Source organism: Aspergillus candidus (assembly GCF_002847045.1).
Source record: "Aspergillus candidus strain CBS 102.13 unplaced genomic scaffold BDW47scaffold_46, whole genome shotgun sequence".
In the NCBI taxonomy this organism is placed as follows: Eukaryota; Fungi; Ascomycota; class Eurotiomycetes; order Eurotiales; family Aspergillaceae; genus Aspergillus; species Aspergillus candidus.
Window position 1 is genome coordinate 24,342 of NW_020194051.1, and position 16,757 is coordinate 41,098.

Genomic DNA, 16,757 nt, shown 5'->3' on the forward strand with positions numbered 1-16,757 from the left:
GACTGGGTTGACTTGTCCCGTCCCAGACCGCGTCTTCCCTGGCTGGAGCGTCTCCAGCATCCCCAGATTCAGACCCGCCGCGCTTACATGTCCAATCATTCATTATAAAGGTATGTGAACGCGTAGATGGCCTGACTGGCTGTCATCATCACAGTTGGGTTTCGTTCTTTTATTCAATTGTTATGTTATAGTTATCTTTCTCAGAATTCATGGTTTTATGCGTTTCCTTTTTCCTATTACGGTCGTGTCTGGTACGCGAGCCTTGACTTTCAGGTGTTTCTTCGTTGATGCCCTCCTCACTTTCTGCCGAATGCTTTGATACACACACATTGGTCATCCCATACAGATAAATTGACGTACATTTAGTGGATATCGCATCTTAACACACCAGCTTGCCAGACAAATGGTTTATGCCAACGACCCCCTCCCGCCCACTCCTTGTTGCGTGTGCCGGTTGAAACGGCGAGGATGTGATCGAAAACGACCAAGTACGTAGCTCCACCTCCCTTGTCTATGTAACGACAGCTGATGCATCTCTTAGGCTGTGGTGGCTGTAAAGCCCGGGGCCTTGAGGAGGACTGCTCGTACAAGCCCTCTGACATGCCCCCGCCAATGTATGGACATATCGCCATCCTTCGTCAGACCGTCCTAACCGTTAAACAGTAACAACAAGCGTAAGAGGGAGTCTCAAACCCTAGTACGCCGGAGCCAGGGTTGGCATCCCTCAGACACTCACCGGAGTCCGTCCACGATACCCATGGTGGTCATCGAGCCCTTCCATTCCTCCGGTAGTCCAGATATCATCACGAACGGCGTTGAGACGCCCCAGAGCTTGGATGAGCCTGCCGGCATTGACCTTGATGATGGGCAGGTTTCTGTCCATTCGGACCAGAGCTTCCACACGGCCAATTTTTCGACAGAGCCACCTGAGATGGCAACTGACTACTCGCGCCTTAGGGAGTTGCAGCGGGTCGTCGGCGAACGAACGGGTGATATCAAAGCGGAAGAACTACTGGAAGATGGCGCCTTTTGCTCCCCGATTATGAGTCCTCCTGGAGGGGATCCATCATCTGCCAAAGGCCCGACGCGGCGTGACTTCCCCGTGCATTTGACCCAGGAGTTGGCAGATAGCCTCATACACATTTACCTCACGCGAGAATACGCAAACCTGCCTATCTTTGACCTGGCCCATTTCAGATCTGCGTATGAAGCGGCAAAAACCGGGCGAATGACGGGTTCCTCCACGGACACGTTCCACGGGATTCTGAATGTCATCTTCGCTATCTCCGGATGGAACTCTCACCAGATGGACTTTGCTGATGTGGACCGCTTCTTCGCCTATGGTAAGAATCTAACCCCGGGGATCGTGCAACCTGGGAATCAATGGGAACACATACAAAGTTCCCTTTTGCAGAGTCATTACCTGTATGCTACTGGGAAGCTGCAGTCAGCGTGGTCGGTCATTGGATCTACTATCAGGATTGCCCAAACTCAAGGGTTACACCTGAAGACAGGAGGACGGGACGTCGTTGAGAGAAGAGATCGGGACCTGGCCCGAAGGCTCTGGCATAGTGCCATGATTATCGAGCGAATGCTTGCGCTGCAGCTGGGGATCCCACCGCAGACTCCCAACCCGCTCCGCGTCCCGTTGCCCATGCACTCGGACACGGACTACCTCGACGCCATCTCGGAGAAGCAGCCTCGGGCACATGCCGAGCGGCCATCCACGATAGAGTTTCTAACAGCCTGCGCGAGGCTCTACTGCCACGTCGAGGATATCATGGCCTGGGAAGACGAGTCGAGGGTACAGACCAGCGGCTGCGCCTCGAAAAAGATGTTATCCCTGGACTTCAGGCTCCTGTTCAAAGTGGACAGTTTCCTATACGACTGGCAGAGATCTTTACCATCATTCCTCCGAAACAAGACACCAAACAGCAACCCAGAGGACCCTCTCGTCCACCGACAACGCAACATCCTTCGCATCCGCTATCTGTACCTCAGACTACGACTACACCGACCCCTCTTGATCCTCGGCCGCGCATTAGGCCATGTCCACAACCCTCCCACCGACAGCCACTCCCATGCAACTGACAGAAATGCCACATCGCCGGACTCACCCATAGCCCTCAGCATGATCCGCGACTCATCAAGCAAATGCGCCGGCGCAGCAGCCGAACTAGCCGAAATCCTCTACAAAAACGAAGACGGACTGCTCAACAACCAACCCGACGCGCTCGCATCCAACGCCATCACCTCATACTGGGAAAACATCCACTACGCATACGCCTGCGGGATAATCGCCCTCGCAACCCGTCTCCGCGGGCCTGGAAGTGCCGACCCGGCGCGAATTGACAGCCAAGCGATGGAGACGACCCGCTCGCGCGCAGTTGACCTTCTCGACCGGTATAGAGATGTTTGGCCCCATGGGTCTCTGAAGCGCGTTGCGCAGCGGTGCTGGGATACGTTGATGGGGTTGTCGAAGGATGTTAGAAGGCCGATTCCTGAGAGTGTAGGTAGTGCTGGGTTGGCCTTGCGAGATGGGGTACTCGAGAATGGGACGGCTGGAGGGAGGGGCAGTTATAGTAGACTGGGCCTTGGGGATCAGATGAATGCTGGCCGGGGGCAGTTTGCGTGGATTGAAAGTTTGCCGGTTGATCTTGGTGGGGGGTGGGAGTGATTGATGGTGGTAGCGTGGAATGGCTGTTCTTGTATATAGTCTAATCCTATTTACATTTAATTTATTATCATTGGGCAATTCTGTTGATTCGTCGATAACAGCCTCTTGCAGGGGCCTTGCTGTAAGATCCAACCATATGGGCGTAGGTTTCCGAGGGCGACACGCAAGCGTCATAAACGGGCAAAGAAAGCACCAGCTATAAGCTAGCCCCTAGCGGCAATTGATCGAGCCAGCCGGGGGGATTTATCGCCGCAAGAGTCGTCCATACCCCCAATATCTGGAGATGGCTCATACAACCCAGCTGCTTTGCACACCGTCCGGGCACCGCACGTGACCCCGACTGCCCAGCGAGGTCGTGGTATCTTCGATTACAACACAGAGAATCAAGAGACCCTACGACGAAGACGCCTTCTCAGCCTCATCAACCAACTGCTCAACCTCCTGCTCCGTCCACCGATGAAAGAGCTTCTTCGGATCCGAGAGTTCCGACGTGTTCTCGCCCTTGGGAAACTGTACATGCAGCACCGGCACGTCAAAGTCATAGACGTCCTTCCAGGGCTTGTTCTCAGGCAGCCCGATGTCGCACTCGGAGTAGGCGAATGGGCGACGCTTGTGCAGCTGCGTCACGGTGTGTTTGGCGGTGTCGCAGAGGCCGCAGCCGACACGGGTAAAGAGCGTGACGCGGGCGGCTTGGGAGAGGATTTGTGTCGGGAACATGGTGATTTTCTCTCCTTTTTTTTTCTTTCTAATTAATTGGGTCAGGAGTGAAATGATTGAAGAACCAGTAGAAATGTAATAAATGAAGTAGGTATAGAAGACGATGGATGTTGACTGGAACCTTCGAGCTTCCTGAGACTAAGCCCGTTCGGGGGGGCCGGGCGTGTTAGCTTTTCATCATGGATCGGGTTTACTTTCGATTTGTACCAGAGTACCTCTGTCTGCGATTCGCTTTTCTTCCCCGCGATCTTCCTTCCCCGCTGCAGACCATCTCTCTCTCTTTCTCTCTCTCTCTCTCTCTCTCTCTCTCTCTCTCTCTCTCTCTCTCTCAGCCTCACTCTCCGTCCCTATCTCTCAGTGACGATCGACCATACAAGCTAGAGGATGCCGTCCAAGTGTGTGCACAAGTGCTGCGGGAAGGAATTCTCCGACGCCGACGAACCTTGCGTCTATCACCCCGGTCCGCCGGTGTTTCATGAAGGCCAAAAGGGTAAGTCCTGAGGACCTTGGAGCTTCTTTTAATTCGGGACACTATCGACCTCCGCCTTGTGGAAGCTCGACCCTACCTACCTACCTGACGGTGGGAACTAGTCCCTCATAGCAAGACACTAACTAACTGAAATCTACTTGGTGTCATGATCTACAGGCTGGAAATGCTGCAAGCCCCGCGTGCTCACCTTTGACGAATTCCTCGCCATCCCCCCCTGCACGACCGGCAAACACTCAACGGTAGACGACACGCCCGCGGAGCCCGCTCCCAAGGAGCAGTCGCAACAGTCCGAGACCCCTACACCGTCCGTCAAGCCCATCGCCGCAACACCGGAGAGCGCCGTGCCGCGAAACACCATATCCCCCGCGATCCCGCCCCCGTCGAACGCACCCACCCCCACCCCCGAGGAACCCGAGTCCGACGACGAGACCCTCGAGATCCCCGCGAATGCGACCTGTCGGCGGAAGGGCTGCGGCGCGGGCTACGATGCGGCGGTGCCGCGCGCGGACGAGAAGTGCGTGCATCATCCCGGGCATCCGATCTTCCATGAGGGCAGCAAGGGGTGGTCGTGCTGCAAGAAGCGCGTGCTGGAGTTTGACGAGTTCTTGAAGCTGCCCGGGTGTACGGAGAAGGCCAAGCATTTGTTTGTTGGGAAGGGGAAGCCGGCTGGGGAGGAGAAGGTGGATTCTGTCCGGTAGGCATCTCTACACATCTCCAGTTTGGAGGTACAGGGGGGGTGGCGGAGGCTAATTGGGCTTTGATACAGGAATGACTTCTACCAAACGGCGTCGACTGTGAACGCCTCGCTTTACTTGAAAAAGATCGACAAGGACAGGGCGAGCGTGAAGTTCTCGCCGCAGTCCGTCGAGCTCGATCTGCCGACTGCCGATAACAAGCGGTATAAGGATACCTACAACCTGTTTGCGCCCATCGACGTGGAGAAGTCTGGGTTCCGGGTGCTGGGCACGAAGCTCGAGTTGACGCTGGCCAAGGCGGATGGGACGAGCTGGCCGGTGCTGCGCAGCGACGATAGGTGGAGTGGGGAGAGGATCCAGATTGGGAATGCTGGACGGGCTTGATATAGTATTTGATCTATATAATAAAAAAAAGCATCTTTAGATGGATGCTTGGAACGAGTCACGAGCTTCATTGCATTCGTTCTTGGTCGAGATTGAAACTCGAGTAGACGATGGTATGTTGATCAGCAGCTGTCATGCTAGCCGTCTATACTTATTTACGATGTCCAGATAATCATTAAGATATAAGAATTGCATTCAAGTCTAGGTAATAATGATAATAAAATCCACATCACACCACATAAAGTATGAAGTAGAAAAAAATATGTAGCACCTCCTCCACAGCTCACGAGCATGGGGCACAAATCTTGCGAAATGAAATCCCTATGTAAGCCATATGGTGTTAGGGAGAAAGGAACATGCACGACACTCTCCGAAGTTGGGAACGGAGGGAAACCCATAGAGAAAAATTCCAAACAGGATAACCCTCAGCAAGCCTCTTTGAGGGACCTCGGTGTTAAAAATTTACATTGGTCAATGTAAACCTCTACTGATGATAGAGAAAGAAAAAAAAAAGATCCTAAATGATGGGGGGGAGAGGAGCTATTTGTAGTCGGGCTGGGGCGGTCGCGCTAGGGGGGTTTCTGACTAGTGATTGCCGAGGGGAAAGGGGTGTAGGGCTGGGGCTGGGGAAGTCATGTGATATAATAGTGGTGCCTGATGGAGTGGGCGTCAAAGTCACATGTTGGGATCACATGGGAATGGTTGAGTGGATTTGGTGCTTTTGGTTAGGCTGAGGAGTTAATATGGTGGAGGTATACTACATGATTCTTAGAGTAGCATTCAAGTCTAGGCTGTCTAGATCACTACTATGTAAAATCATAAAAGGGTTGTACAAACTGTTTTAAAGGCAGGGTATCTAGTAAGCAATAATACGATTAAGTTCTGACCACCCCTCCATGCATATCAATCCGTGTCGTCATTTCAAAGGATGAAGAAGAATGAAACGCCGGTCTTGATCACTGCTAAGTCAGCAAGAAAGTGAGGGAGTGAGGGGCTCCCTGCCGCATCTGCCAATCACACCCCCGAGTCCAACCGCCCGTTGATACTCAAGCGTCTCTCCTCCTTCCGCCACAGGGGCTATCAACCACTATTTCTTCTTTTCACCCCGCCCCTCTCCCCGACCCCTCATAGTGGCTTTTTTTTTTTTGTTCTTGTTGTACGAAGGTACTAATTACTAGGTATTCATTACTGGTTGATTTTCACTCGCTGTCTCGATTGCTAATGCGCCGATCAGCACGGATTCAGACGTTGCATAGACTGGATAAATAGGTAAGGAACTTCCTGATTGAACTTGCGAACTGCAAGGAAGGACATGGTGTACATAGCAGATCCCTGAGTGAAAGAAGATTGCTTATCCTTCTGGCTAACTTTTGGCAAAGCATACTTGAATAGATCGATTGACGCTCATTCCTGACCCCTCCGCGATATGGGCTCGACACCCGAGTCGACGGCCTTATCTTCCGTTCGGTATATCGCCCAGTCCTATAACCATGCGGATTCGCACGCCTCCGCGTTGAGGCTGGTTCTGACCTTGAACCCACATTGGGAGGGCCCAGGCAACCAGATCGAGTTCGTGCGGTTCACGGACGGGATCACCAACACAGTGTGTTTCCCGCGTTGCCCTTCCGCGGCTCTTTTCTCGTAAACCTGGGCGATCAGTCCGTCGCTAATACTCGCCGGTAGCTCCTCAAAATCATTAATCGCAAACCGGGCTGGTCCGAGGAGCAGATAGACAATGATGCAGTACTGATGAGAGCGTACGGTAACCATACAGAGATTATCATAGACCGCGAAAGTATGCCATACTCCGGTGCCCATTCCTCTCCCTGCCCATTGCGACCTTGCTGAGTAGATTGTGCTGTCTTTAGGAGAAACGAACTCCCATGCGCTCCTGGCTCGCCATGGCCTAGCCCCGCCCCTGCTGGCCCGCTTCCAGAATGGCCTCCTCTACCGCTTCATCCGGGGCCGTCCGGCCACCCACGATGACTTGGTGACCCCGCGGATCTGGCGGCCGGTGGCTCGGAGGCTCGCACAGTGGCACGCCGTGTTGCCCATCAAGGGCAAGGCGGAGCCCTCCATGTCTGCGGCGGCGATGCCCATCATCCCCCAAGTAGACGCGCAGACCGACGCCCAGCCGCATCTGCAGCCCAGGGAGCACGATTTCCCGTTGATCAAACCCCGCCAGCCCGGGCCCAACATGTGGACGGTTCTCCAGAAGTGGATCCTTGCCCTCCCGAGCACTTCGGAGGATCAGCGCCAGCGGCGGCTCCGCCTACAGGGGGAGCTAGAGCGGGTGGTGGGCGAGTTCGACGACGGGAAGGGATTGGGTGAAGACGGGGTACGTAGTTCAGACTCCTCCCCACAACGGGTTCTGGGAGAGCCCGCGATTAACCCGATGGTGTCCTAGTTGGTGTTTGCCCATTGCGACCTACTCTGCGCCAACGTGATCGCGCTGCCGTCGACCAACGACTCGGAAGACGCCACGGTCCATTTCATCGACTACGAATACGCGACGCCCTCCCCGGCGGCATTCGACATCGCCAACCACTTCGCCGAGTGGGGTGGATACGACTGCGACTACGGCATGATGCCCACCCGGGCGGTGCGCCGGCAGTTCTTGACCGAATATATCAAGAGCTACACTTCACACAAGGGGATCCCCGAATCGTCGCAGACGGACCTGGTCGACCGGCTGTACGAGGACGTGGATCGATTCCGGGGAATCCCTGGTCTCTACTGGTATATTTGCCTCTTGCGATTGTGATGAGCCGGGCTAATAGTGATAGGGGTGTATGGGGTTTGATTCAAGCCCAGATCTCCCAGATCGATTTCGACTACGCAACGTACGCCGAGAACCGTCTCGGAGAATACTATGCCTGGCGCCGTGAAACGGACGGCAGTCGAGCCCAGGCCGGGGAGGAGATGCCGCTGCGCGAGCGGCGGTGGGCGCAAGAAGCTTAAACATCGCACTCTGACTTGTGCACCCTGGCCCGTCGCTCACGACGAGGCCGAAACGCCACATCCAACGGCGCTCACATAATTTCCTACTATATATACCACTAGACATTCTTTCATTTCGCGGCGATAGGACGGATCGCCAGTGTTGACACGCAGCGATCGTCCTATGCTTTTCTCTGTCTTGCGTGAAACGGGAGTTTCAACAATATCTCTCGGATTGACGAACGGGGATGTGCAGCAGAGACGTTATGCCGCCTGACGACCAACGGAATAACAAAAATCGAAAGATAAAAAAAAATGAAAACCCAAGAACAAAGAAAAGAAGGAAAGAAGGAAAAAAAAATATAAAGAAAAAGCACAAGGTATATCAAGAGTGACGACAGCGACGGCATTGGCATTTTTATGTATGGGTTCTCTCGTCTTCAACGACTGACTGACTGACTTGGCTGGCTGGCTTGATCGGATTGATCTGGTGTTTGGTCTATTGGCGTGCAGGAGGGCATAGCGTAATATTTATATGATGCAGTTTATGCTTTTATACTTTGGTAGAGTATCACTGGTAGAGTAGACTTGCTTAATGTCTGGGATGTTACTACCCGGAGCGATCAGGGGTCTTGCGTAAACGGTTGATGAAGTTCTAGTTAGGTACGGTGAGCAGGATGGATCTATTCATCTATCAGCAGTTGCTTGGCTGGATTATCCATCCAGATAGTAGACAACTGTCTACAGTAATGACAGAGTCGGCAGTCTCATAGACTGCCCGTTCAATAATGTCATTCTAGGATAGCTCCATCCTGGCACTATCTGGAGTATATGCCCCCAAGCAAGACACATGGCAGACACAAGAGTGCCAGAGGATCGTGATCTACATCTAATACTTCTTTCAATTGTAGCTGTCTAGTTCTATCCTATTTTAAACCTATCCTTACTGAGTCTGGTGTTGATATCAAACTTGACTATAAGTGGATGTTAGAAACTGTCCCAGACTTAGGGCTAAAACAGCCCGGCTAAGCTTTCTCCCTGCGCTGTGGATCATGTACCTCATTTACCCGCGTATGAGCAGGAGTCTTGTTTCGATGTCTGCCACTGTCTCCTGAGTCCGTAGTTGAATGGAATTGATCTGTATGATTGATCTTGTGCGATTCCTCTTTCCTCCCTGTCAGGCTATACTTCAAGCATACTACACCCTAAGAAAAACCCCCCCAAATAAACATGACCCTCAAATTCATCATCGTAGGCGCAGGCCTCATCGGCCCCCGACACGCCCAATCCATCCTCTCCAACCCCTCCACCGACCTCGTCGCCCTCATCGACCCCCTCCCCAGCGCCGCAACCACCGCCCAAAAGCTAGGAACAAGCTACTACCCAACAATAGAAGCCACCCTACAGGCAATCCCCAAGCCCGACGCCGCCATAGTCTGCACCCCAAACCACACCCACGTCGCCATCACCAAGCAACTACTCCTCGCAGACATCCACGTCCTCGTCGAGAAACCCCTCGGCGACAACATCGCCTCAGCCCGCGAGCTCCTCACCCTCCTCCACCAACCCCAACACTCCCACCTCAAGCTCCTCGTCGGCCACCACAGACGCTTCAACCCCTACGTGCTCAAGACAAAGGAAATCCTCACCTCAGAGACCAACTCCCTCGGCCACATCATCGCCATCAACGGCCTCTGGACCCTCCTCAAACCCCCCTCCTACTTCTCCGCACCAACCGCCTGGCGCGCCTCATCCACAACAGGCGGCGGCGTCATCCCCATCAACCTCATCCACGACATCGACATCCTCCACTACCTCCTGGGACCCATCACCCGCGTACACGCCGAGCAAACGCCCCCGCAGCGCACCAACCCCGCCGACGAAGGCGCAGCCATCACCCTCCGCTTCGCATCCGGCGCAGTCGGGACCTTCCTCGTCTGCGACGCTACGCCCTCCCCGCATAATTTCGAGGCCGGGACCGGCGAGAACCCGCTGATTCCGCGGGTGGAGGGCGGCGGGGCGGATTTTTATCGCATCTTTGGATCCCGCGCGTCGCTGAGTGTGCCGGATATGACGCGGTGGAGTTATGATGGGTGTGGGGAGGGGGGTTGGGGTGAGAGGCTGGGGGTGGAGAGGTTTGAGGTGGAGGAGGGGAGGAGGCCGTTTGATGAGCAGGTGAGGCATTTTGTGGATGTTATTTTGGGGAGGGCTGAGGTGGGGTGTTCGGGGGAGGAGGGGTTGAGGGCTTTGCTTGTTTGTGGGGCTGTTAGGGAGTCGTTGGATACTGGGGTGCCTGTTGATGTTGATGTTGATGTTGGTGCTTTTTAGGATTTGATAGATTGATACTTGAGCATAGACATATATAGATAGAGAGATGAGAAATGGTCGATAGCTTATCACTGTAAAGAAGCGAGGAAAAGCCATACATCAATCTGGTCACTGAGCCACACTCGACAGATAGATCCTGCAGCATGTTGACTCCAGTTCATCTTGTGAATTGAACTACCAAACCCATATATACAATCACATTCATCCATGAACCCCCTTACCCTGAACAGTCTCCAACCGCTCAACCTGCTCCCCTCCCAATTTCGACCCCCCCGCCTCCTCGACATCCCTCCGGAACTGCATCTCATCCTCGCGCAGCCGAGCAATGACTTCGCCGTGAGCCCGCCAAACAGGCTTATGCTCAAACAGACCATCCATATTCTCAAGCGGAACGCCCTTTGTCTCCGGCACGAGGAAGAACACAAACACAATGGAGAAGATCATCAGCGTCGCGAAGAAAAAGTATACCCCATAGTCCATCTTGTCGAACATTTGCGGCGTGAAGCGCGAGATGAGGAAATTCCAGAGCCAGTTGGAGCCTGCTGCGCAGGCTTGTGCCAGGGATCGGATGTTGGGCTCGAACATTTCCTGGGGCTAACGTGAGTGGTTGTTTATTGAGGACGAGTGTTGGGGAGGTAGACTTACGGAGTTGATTACCCAAGGGGTGCCGTTCCATGAGGGGGTGTAGAATCTGTATGAGTAGGTTAGAGGGATGCATCCAGGGAAATCGTAAATTTGGGGCCACGGGCTGGTACGTACACCGTCCACAAGTAGAAGAAAAACATGGCCATAATGCCACCGCCGTCCATCTCCGTATTGTCGCTATTCTTGGTATCGGCGATCTTGATATACGCACCGACGATCCACAGACAGATCGAACCGCCAGCCGCACCGACCAGAAGAAGCATCCGTCGGCCCACGTGGTCAATCAGCCAAAGCAGCCAGACGAACGTGACGACAGTCTTGACGACGCCGAAGATACCGGTGGTGAACAGACTGGTATTGCCGCCCTTCACGCCGATGCTGGCGAACACGGTAGGACTGTAGTAGTTGATGGCGTTGATGCCCGAGCCGTTCTGCCATAGGAACAGCATGCTGCCCACAAACAGACGGTACATGATCTTCTTGTTGGTCCAGACCAGCATGAACGGCTTCCAGAACCCCAGACCCATGGTGGTCCGCTGTTCTTCCAGGGCGCGGTCGATCGCTCCGATCTCCTCGACCATGTAGATGTGGTCTTCGGGGAGCTGACGAACCCAACTGAGACTTTCGATGGCCTCGTCACGACGACCCCGTAGAAACAGCCACCGCGGAGACTCCTTGATGAACAAGGAACCACAGATGAGCAGGCCTGACGGAATGAGCTGCACTGCAAAGGGGATAATCCACTGCTTATGACTGGGTGGCATGGTGGAATCGACCCCATACTGTTAAAGCACCGTCAGCTATGTATTGTTATGGTTTTTTAGCAGAGCCATATGACTCTTGCGACTCCCCACTTACACAGATCCAGAAGCCCACCAGACCACCGATTTGCCAACCCAGCTCGTAGACACCAACCAGCCGACCCCGAATGGCTGGCGGAGCCAGCTCGGAGATATAGATAGGGGTGATATTCGAGCCTGCACCCACCCCCAGACCGGCAAGAACACGTCCTCCGTAGATGAGCCCGAGACCGCGGTCACCCGTGGCGCCCAGCATGAGACCAGCACCCAGGGTGAAGATCAAGGCGGAGCACATCAGGCCCCACTTTCTCCCCCAGAAATGGCCGATGGGGTAGGCGAAGAAAGCGCCGAAGAATGCCCCGGCCTGGTACAGCGACACGATGTTGGCGCTCACAAGGTCTTGCTTTCCCGGGAGCATGTCGTCCCAGTTAAACTCGTCCTTGAAGGAGTCAAGCTGGATTGTGGTGCCGATGAAGGCGCTGTCATAACCGATCATACATGACGTGCACGATGCCACGGCTGCGAGAAGATAGATCCGCCAGTTGTAGACCTCCTTGGGAGTTGGACGGTCCTCGACCAGCGATAGAACGCCCATTGTGAGTGTACTCGCCCGACCAGGGAGGGCGCGAATATCGAGGCCTCCTATATAATGCCAAGGGCTAGGTATAGACAGGGGTATTGTGAACAGCGCTAGGATCAGACGGTAGATGTGTAGATGTAGATAAAGAACCAAAAGAATGAGAAAAACACCATACGATTGACCGGGCACCAGGTCTAAATAGTATGGGGTGACTTAACGTCACGCTAATTCAATCCCAGGAGAGAAAATCCGGGGATCACGCAGTGGCGTAGGAATGCGGACAGGGGAGAAGGGGAAGGAAACCCCAACATGCAATTTCCTGGCCAATGTCGTTGGAGAGAGACTAGGGGCGGCAAAACGTATATCTCACTCTCAGAGCCGGAAAACACTCTACCACAAGGGAGCGCAGCGCACGCGACTGGATTATAGAAACCTAATTATTGTACAGGTTTCTTGCTCGGGTGACTTCCACGAGGTCCAGCCCAAGCTACGCCTTGTCAAGAAATCTCTGCCAAAAGCTGGACGTCTCTCTCCGATCCCGCTCTCGAAGTGATTGTGGAGACGCAGGAAGGTTTGGAGGCCAGAGGTGGAGAGGCAGTCCATTAGCATGGCTGAACCGAAGAAGCTAGTAAACCATTCGCCAGTTAGGTCCGTGGTTATCGAGTGAATAGCGGCACGGACCATCCTAGGTTAGGTGAACCCCCGAATCTTCGGCATTTCGCAGCCAGGAGTCAAGGATCCCACGAGACGCCTGTCTAATGAGTCCTGGGCTATTGGGTATCAAATTGCCGGGAAAAGGGCTTCCCCGGCTCTAACATCCTTGTGGCATTCCCCATGGGGGTCAGTTATTAAGCGAGCTGAATGAGGATTAGGGACGCTTGGCCGGGATAAGAGTTCTCCCCGACCCTAAAGCTTGTGGTTAAGGGTAGATGGAGCGGATAACTTCCGATCGCACACCGGATTTTTCATTCTCGAGATGTTTGATCTATGTCAGTCAGTGGGGAAACCAGGACGGGATAATAGGATAATAGCCACAGATGGGGGTGTGTAGAAGAGGGAAAAGAGAAAAGAGATTGAGATCGGGCAACACTTGAGATGAGGTGCTGCCTCAGGCACTCGAAGTCGCGTGGGCAGCAAAATGTTTCTCCGCCGCAAACCAACATTGATTGTTTCTTCAATTTCATCCACTCGGGCTGTCCCTTATTAAACGAGGTTATTCACGGTTGGATTCATTCATAGCTCTTGTATAATTGTTCAAACTACACCTCAGAGCATTTTTGCCAATTTCGTCCACCTCAATTCCTCTACGCCTCCCAAGTGCTTCAGCCCTAATTGATTCATATTGATTCCTATATAATGGCCACAACACAGGTTGCCAATTTTGCGCAACCGCCGCTTGAAGAGCCCATTACTTGCCCAGATCATCTGGATGGGGTAGCCTACCTGTACGGGCACCCATTGATTAACTCTCTCTCGCCGCCCCTGCACCAGACCGTCTACAAGAAGCTGGGCCTGAACTGGACGCAGATCCCCCTGTCCAGCGTCACAGGCAAATCAGCCACCTACCCACCGCCATACACCAAATCACCACCAATCGACAAGTACCTAGCGGCAATCCGAGCCAACCCCAAGTTCGTCGGGTCCTCAGTAACGATGCCATGGAAGGTAGCCATCATGCCTCACCTAGACGAGATGACCGAAGACGCACAGCAAGCAGGCGCCTGCAACACCATCTTCGTGCGCCGGGAGGCCGGAAACAAGCGCACCTACGTCGGCACCAACACCGACTGCATCGGCATCCGCGAAGCCCTGGTGCAGAACGCCCCCGCTACTCCCGAAGACCCCTTCCGCGGCAAGCCCGCCCTCATCGTCGGCGGCGGCGGCACCGCCCGCACTGCAATCTACGTGATGCGCAAATGGCTAGGTGCCAGCAAGATCTACATTGTCAATCGCGACAACGCAGAAGTCGAAGCCATCCTCCGGGAAGACAACCAGCGCAATCCTGACTCCACCAAGGCGCCCCTCATCCACGTCTCTGACCCAGCCACCGCGGCCGCGGCCGATAAGCCCGCGGCCATTGTCTCCGGCATCCCGAACTACCCGCCCAAAACGCTCGAGGAGCTCCGCGCCCGTGAGACCCTGCAAGCCTTTCTAGGCCCGCGCCAGTCGTCCGGTGAACCCTTCAAGGGCGTCATTCTCGAGATGTGCTACCACCCTACCCCCTACACCGAGATCGCGGCGCTGGCGTCCGCCACCGGCTGGAAGGTCATCATGGGCACCGAAGCCCTCATCTGGCAGGGTCTGGAGCAGGCGCGGCTCTGGACAGGTCGGGATATCGTCGCTGTACCTGGTCTGGTGCAGGCTGTCCGCGACATGGTGAGCAAGTCGATTGCAGACCGGACGCCTAAGCTGTCGAAAATGTGATTCTTCTTTGCGCGTGTCTTACTGGCCTTACGTACTCATGATTCTCGTGCGTGTATAGCATACCCAAGAGCATTGATGTAATAGATTGATTCTTAGATGTCAACCAAAGCATATCTTTCTTTATCATTGTATTCGTCTTGTAACTGCCAAGTCTTTGACCAAGATTGTCAATGTAGACTACTGATCACACCCCAGGCCGCGTGTACTCGAGCTCATGTACCCGACGCCATACCTCCCGCACCGTTCTCTCCTGCGACTGTCGCCCTGTCTCTGTCGACGACGGACCAGCTGGTCTTGAACATGTTAGTACTGTCCTACTGTAGTGCAGGATCAAAAGATACACACCGAATAGCCAAATACAGCCGACTCCCCAGCCTAAAATCCTCAATCGGATCCGTCATCGGATCCTTAGGAGGATTAGCCGTAGTGACGAGCCCACCCGCCTCAAGAAGAATAGCGATACCCGCAGCAACATCCCTATCCAACATAAATCAACCGCTCATCACAAACGCGAAAAGAGGAGAGGAGAGAACATACCACTCCCAACACCCTCCCTCCCACCAAATATCAAACGACCCCATAGCAGTATACGCCAAATCCAACGTCGCGCTACCGAGGCTCCTCACGCCATGCACCATGCCGCCCCTGCCGTCCCGCCCACCAGCCTCAGCAGCCATGTTCAAGAAACTCTCAACCTTGCGGTGCATGTTCCCGTCGGGGACGTCGCGGCGGTCTTTGCCCCACTCGCAGGAGAAGATGCATTGTCTGGGAGCATTGGACGGCAAGGGCGGAATGGAGGGATTGCGGATGAGGGGGAGGCGGCGCTTTTCGTTGAGCCAGGCGCCGCGGTTGGCGCAGGATGAGAAGAGCTGGTCTTGGAAGGGGGCGTAGATTACGCCGATTAGGGGGCTGTGGTTGACGATGAAGGCTATGGAGACGCAGAACATGGGGAAGAGGTGGGTGAAGTTGACTGTTCCTGTTGGATTCTGTAAGATATTGACTGACTGGTCGGGAGGGTTTGAGTGATTAGAGATGAGATTGCCGTACCGTCTAATGGGTCGACGCACCATGTTGGATGCTTGTCGATGAGGTATTCGCGCGACTGGCTTTTGGCGTATGTTTCTTCTCCGAGGAATCTGTGGTATCCATTATATAAGACATTGGTTGTTTTTTAGCGGAAGGACAGTAGAGACTGACTTGTGCGCGGGATATTTATTCTGAATCGCAGTCTTGATGAAAGATTCCACATCTTCCAGTAGTAATGATTAGTTTATGTGTTGGAATACCGGATATTGGTGTAGAACCTTCGTCTGTCTGAGTCACAATATCGACTGAACTGTCCTTTTCCTCGAACTGGTTGTCGCCGTCTCCAATTCGCCTCTCGATGCTGGCCAGCAGCATCTCGCCCGCTTTGCGGCCTAGATCTACCGCGAAGATGTAGATCTCATCAAGCTGATCTTGGGAGAACTCGGTCACAGCCATGATATGATGTGGGCTAGCGGTGTTGTTCAACGGTGATCGTATTCTCTGCAGGGTGTTATCTCGCGACGACAATCAGAAAACGAAGACAAAGTGCTTGGAGCAGGTCTTTGAAAAGAAAGGTACGATCCAGAAACGCAAATCAACGCTTTGGAGGTTTGAGCATCCGTGGATAACCGCCGCTGATCTGGAGTCGTCTCCACTTCGCTTTACATGGCTAGGGGTGTTGTTCTGAGTGACTCAATCGGGGGTTTTCCGAGATTGATAATAAGATGTCGACATGCTATACATTCTCTCATATGCCGTGTCCAGAAGTATCTAACAACATTCTGTCATTCGCTTCATGATGGAAATATATTCAGAAATCATAATCAGTGGTTATAACGTAGTGATGCAGTACGGATGTATGAATCAGATGGCGGGTGTACGCTTAGCCGGCCACCTTCTCCACTCTATCCAACTATGTATCTACAATATCCATCCGGTTTATCTTAACCATGGTTGGGCCCACGACAGCTCACTATGTAGACCTGAAGTAATACAACGAGTAGACACCGCATATCCAGTCAACATCTCGACTGATAGCTAGCATATTCGT

General features: G+C 53.7%; 8 protein-coding genes across 8 annotated transcripts; 5 read left to right on the plus strand and 3 right to left on the minus strand.

Annotated features, from left to right (window-relative positions):
* Positions 1–403: 403 nt before the first annotated feature.
* BDW47DRAFT_128097 (transcription factor domain-containing protein) lies at positions 404–2,677 on the plus strand (the record flags this gene model as incomplete). Its single annotated transcript, XM_024816803.1, has 3 exons — positions 404–488; positions 542–614; positions 664–2,677. The coding sequence occupies 3 exons, from the start codon at positions 404–406 to the stop codon at positions 2,675–2,677; spliced, it is 2,172 nt and encodes a 723-aa protein (XP_024669447.1).
* Positions 2,678–2,727: 50 nt separating this feature from the next.
* Positions 2,728–3,456, minus strand: BDW47DRAFT_110339 (uncharacterized protein). Its single transcript, XM_024813693.1, has one exon. The coding sequence runs from the start codon at positions 3,392–3,394 to the stop codon at positions 3,071–3,073; it is 324 nt and encodes a 107-aa protein (XP_024669448.1). The 5' UTR covers positions 3,395–3,456; the 3' UTR covers positions 2,728–3,070.
* A 208-nt stretch (positions 3,457–3,664) lies between these two features.
* BDW47DRAFT_110340 (HSP20-like chaperone) lies at positions 3,665–5,102 on the plus strand. The gene is made up of 3 exons (XM_024813694.1): positions 3,665–3,884; positions 4,041–4,578; positions 4,651–5,102. The coding sequence occupies exons 1-3, from the start codon at positions 3,779–3,781 to the stop codon at positions 4,961–4,963; spliced, it is 957 nt and encodes a 318-aa protein (XP_024669449.1). The 5' UTR covers positions 3,665–3,778; the 3' UTR covers positions 4,964–5,102.
* Positions 5,103–6,061: 959 nt separating this feature from the next.
* BDW47DRAFT_110342 (putative ethanolamine kinase) lies at positions 6,062–8,461 on the plus strand. Its single transcript, XM_024813695.1, has 6 exons — positions 6,062–6,232; positions 6,343–6,566; positions 6,647–6,758; positions 6,832–7,301; positions 7,371–7,702; positions 7,750–8,461. The coding sequence occupies exons 2-6, from the start codon at positions 6,390–6,392 to the stop codon at positions 7,922–7,924; spliced, it is 1,266 nt and encodes a 421-aa protein (XP_024669450.1). The 5' UTR covers positions 6,062–6,232; positions 6,343–6,389; the 3' UTR covers positions 7,925–8,461.
* Positions 8,462–9,133: 672 nt separating this feature from the next.
* Positions 9,134–10,231, plus strand: BDW47DRAFT_133449 (Gfo/Idh/MocA family protein; the record flags this gene model as incomplete). The annotated part of the gene is made up of 1 exon (XM_024817835.1): positions 9,134–10,231. The coding sequence occupies one exon, from the start codon at positions 9,134–9,136 to the stop codon at positions 10,229–10,231; it is 1,098 nt and encodes a 365-aa protein (XP_024669451.1).
* A 201-nt stretch (positions 10,232–10,432) lies between these two features.
* BDW47DRAFT_133450 (sugar porter family MFS transporter) lies at positions 10,433–12,271 on the minus strand (the record flags this gene model as incomplete). Its single annotated transcript, XM_024817836.1, has 4 exons — positions 10,433–10,819; positions 10,877–10,922; positions 10,991–11,658; positions 11,735–12,271. 4 exons carry the CDS (start codon positions 12,269–12,271, stop codon positions 10,433–10,435), a joined length of 1,638 nt encoding a protein of 545 aa, XP_024669452.1.
* A 1,287-nt stretch (positions 12,272–13,558) lies between these two features.
* BDW47DRAFT_133453 (shikimate dehydrogenase family protein) lies at positions 13,559–14,790 on the plus strand. Its single transcript, XM_024817837.1, has one exon. It carries the CDS (start codon positions 13,613–13,615, stop codon positions 14,678–14,680), a length of 1,068 nt encoding a protein of 355 aa, XP_024669453.1. The 5' UTR covers positions 13,559–13,612; the 3' UTR covers positions 14,681–14,790.
* A 26-nt stretch (positions 14,791–14,816) lies between these two features.
* On the minus strand, positions 14,817–16,162 carry BDW47DRAFT_133455 (inositol monophosphatase family protein; the record flags this gene model as incomplete). Its single annotated transcript, XM_024817838.1, has 6 exons — positions 14,817–14,973; positions 15,026–15,157; positions 15,218–15,656; positions 15,728–15,816; positions 15,878–15,929; positions 15,985–16,162. 6 exons carry the CDS (start codon positions 16,160–16,162, stop codon positions 14,865–14,867), a joined length of 999 nt encoding a protein of 332 aa, XP_024669454.1. The 3' UTR covers positions 14,817–14,864.
* Positions 16,163–16,757: the final 595 nt, after the last annotated feature.

Coding starts and splice junctions, on each gene's coding strand:
- BDW47DRAFT_110339 (XM_024813693.1), bottom strand. CDS start 3,394: ATGTTCCCGACACAAATCCTCTCCCAAGCCGCCCGCGTCACGCTCTTT.
- BDW47DRAFT_110340 (XM_024813694.1), top strand. CDS start 3,779: ATGCCGTCCAAGTGTGTGCACAAGTGCTGCGGGAAGGAATTCTCCGAC. Junction 3,885..4,040: donor GTTTCATGAAGGCCAAAAGG/GTAAGTCCTGAG, acceptor CATGATCTACAG/GCTGGAAATGCTGCAAGCCC. Junction 4,579..4,650: donor GAGAAGGTGGATTCTGTCCG/GTAGGCATCTCT, acceptor GCTTTGATACAG/GAATGACTTCTACCAAACGG.
- BDW47DRAFT_110342 (XM_024813695.1), top strand. CDS start 6,390: ATGGGCTCGACACCCGAGTCGACGGCCTTATCTTCCGTTCGGTATATC. Junction 6,567..6,646: donor CGGACGGGATCACCAACACA/GTGTGTTTCCCG, acceptor ACTCGCCGGTAG/CTCCTCAAAATCATTAATCG. Junction 7,302..7,370: donor AGGGATTGGGTGAAGACGGG/GTACGTAGTTCA, acceptor ATGGTGTCCTAG/TTGGTGTTTGCCCATTGCGA.
- BDW47DRAFT_133453 (XM_024817837.1), top strand. CDS start 13,613: ATGGCCACAACACAGGTTGCCAATTTTGCGCAACCGCCGCTTGAAGAG.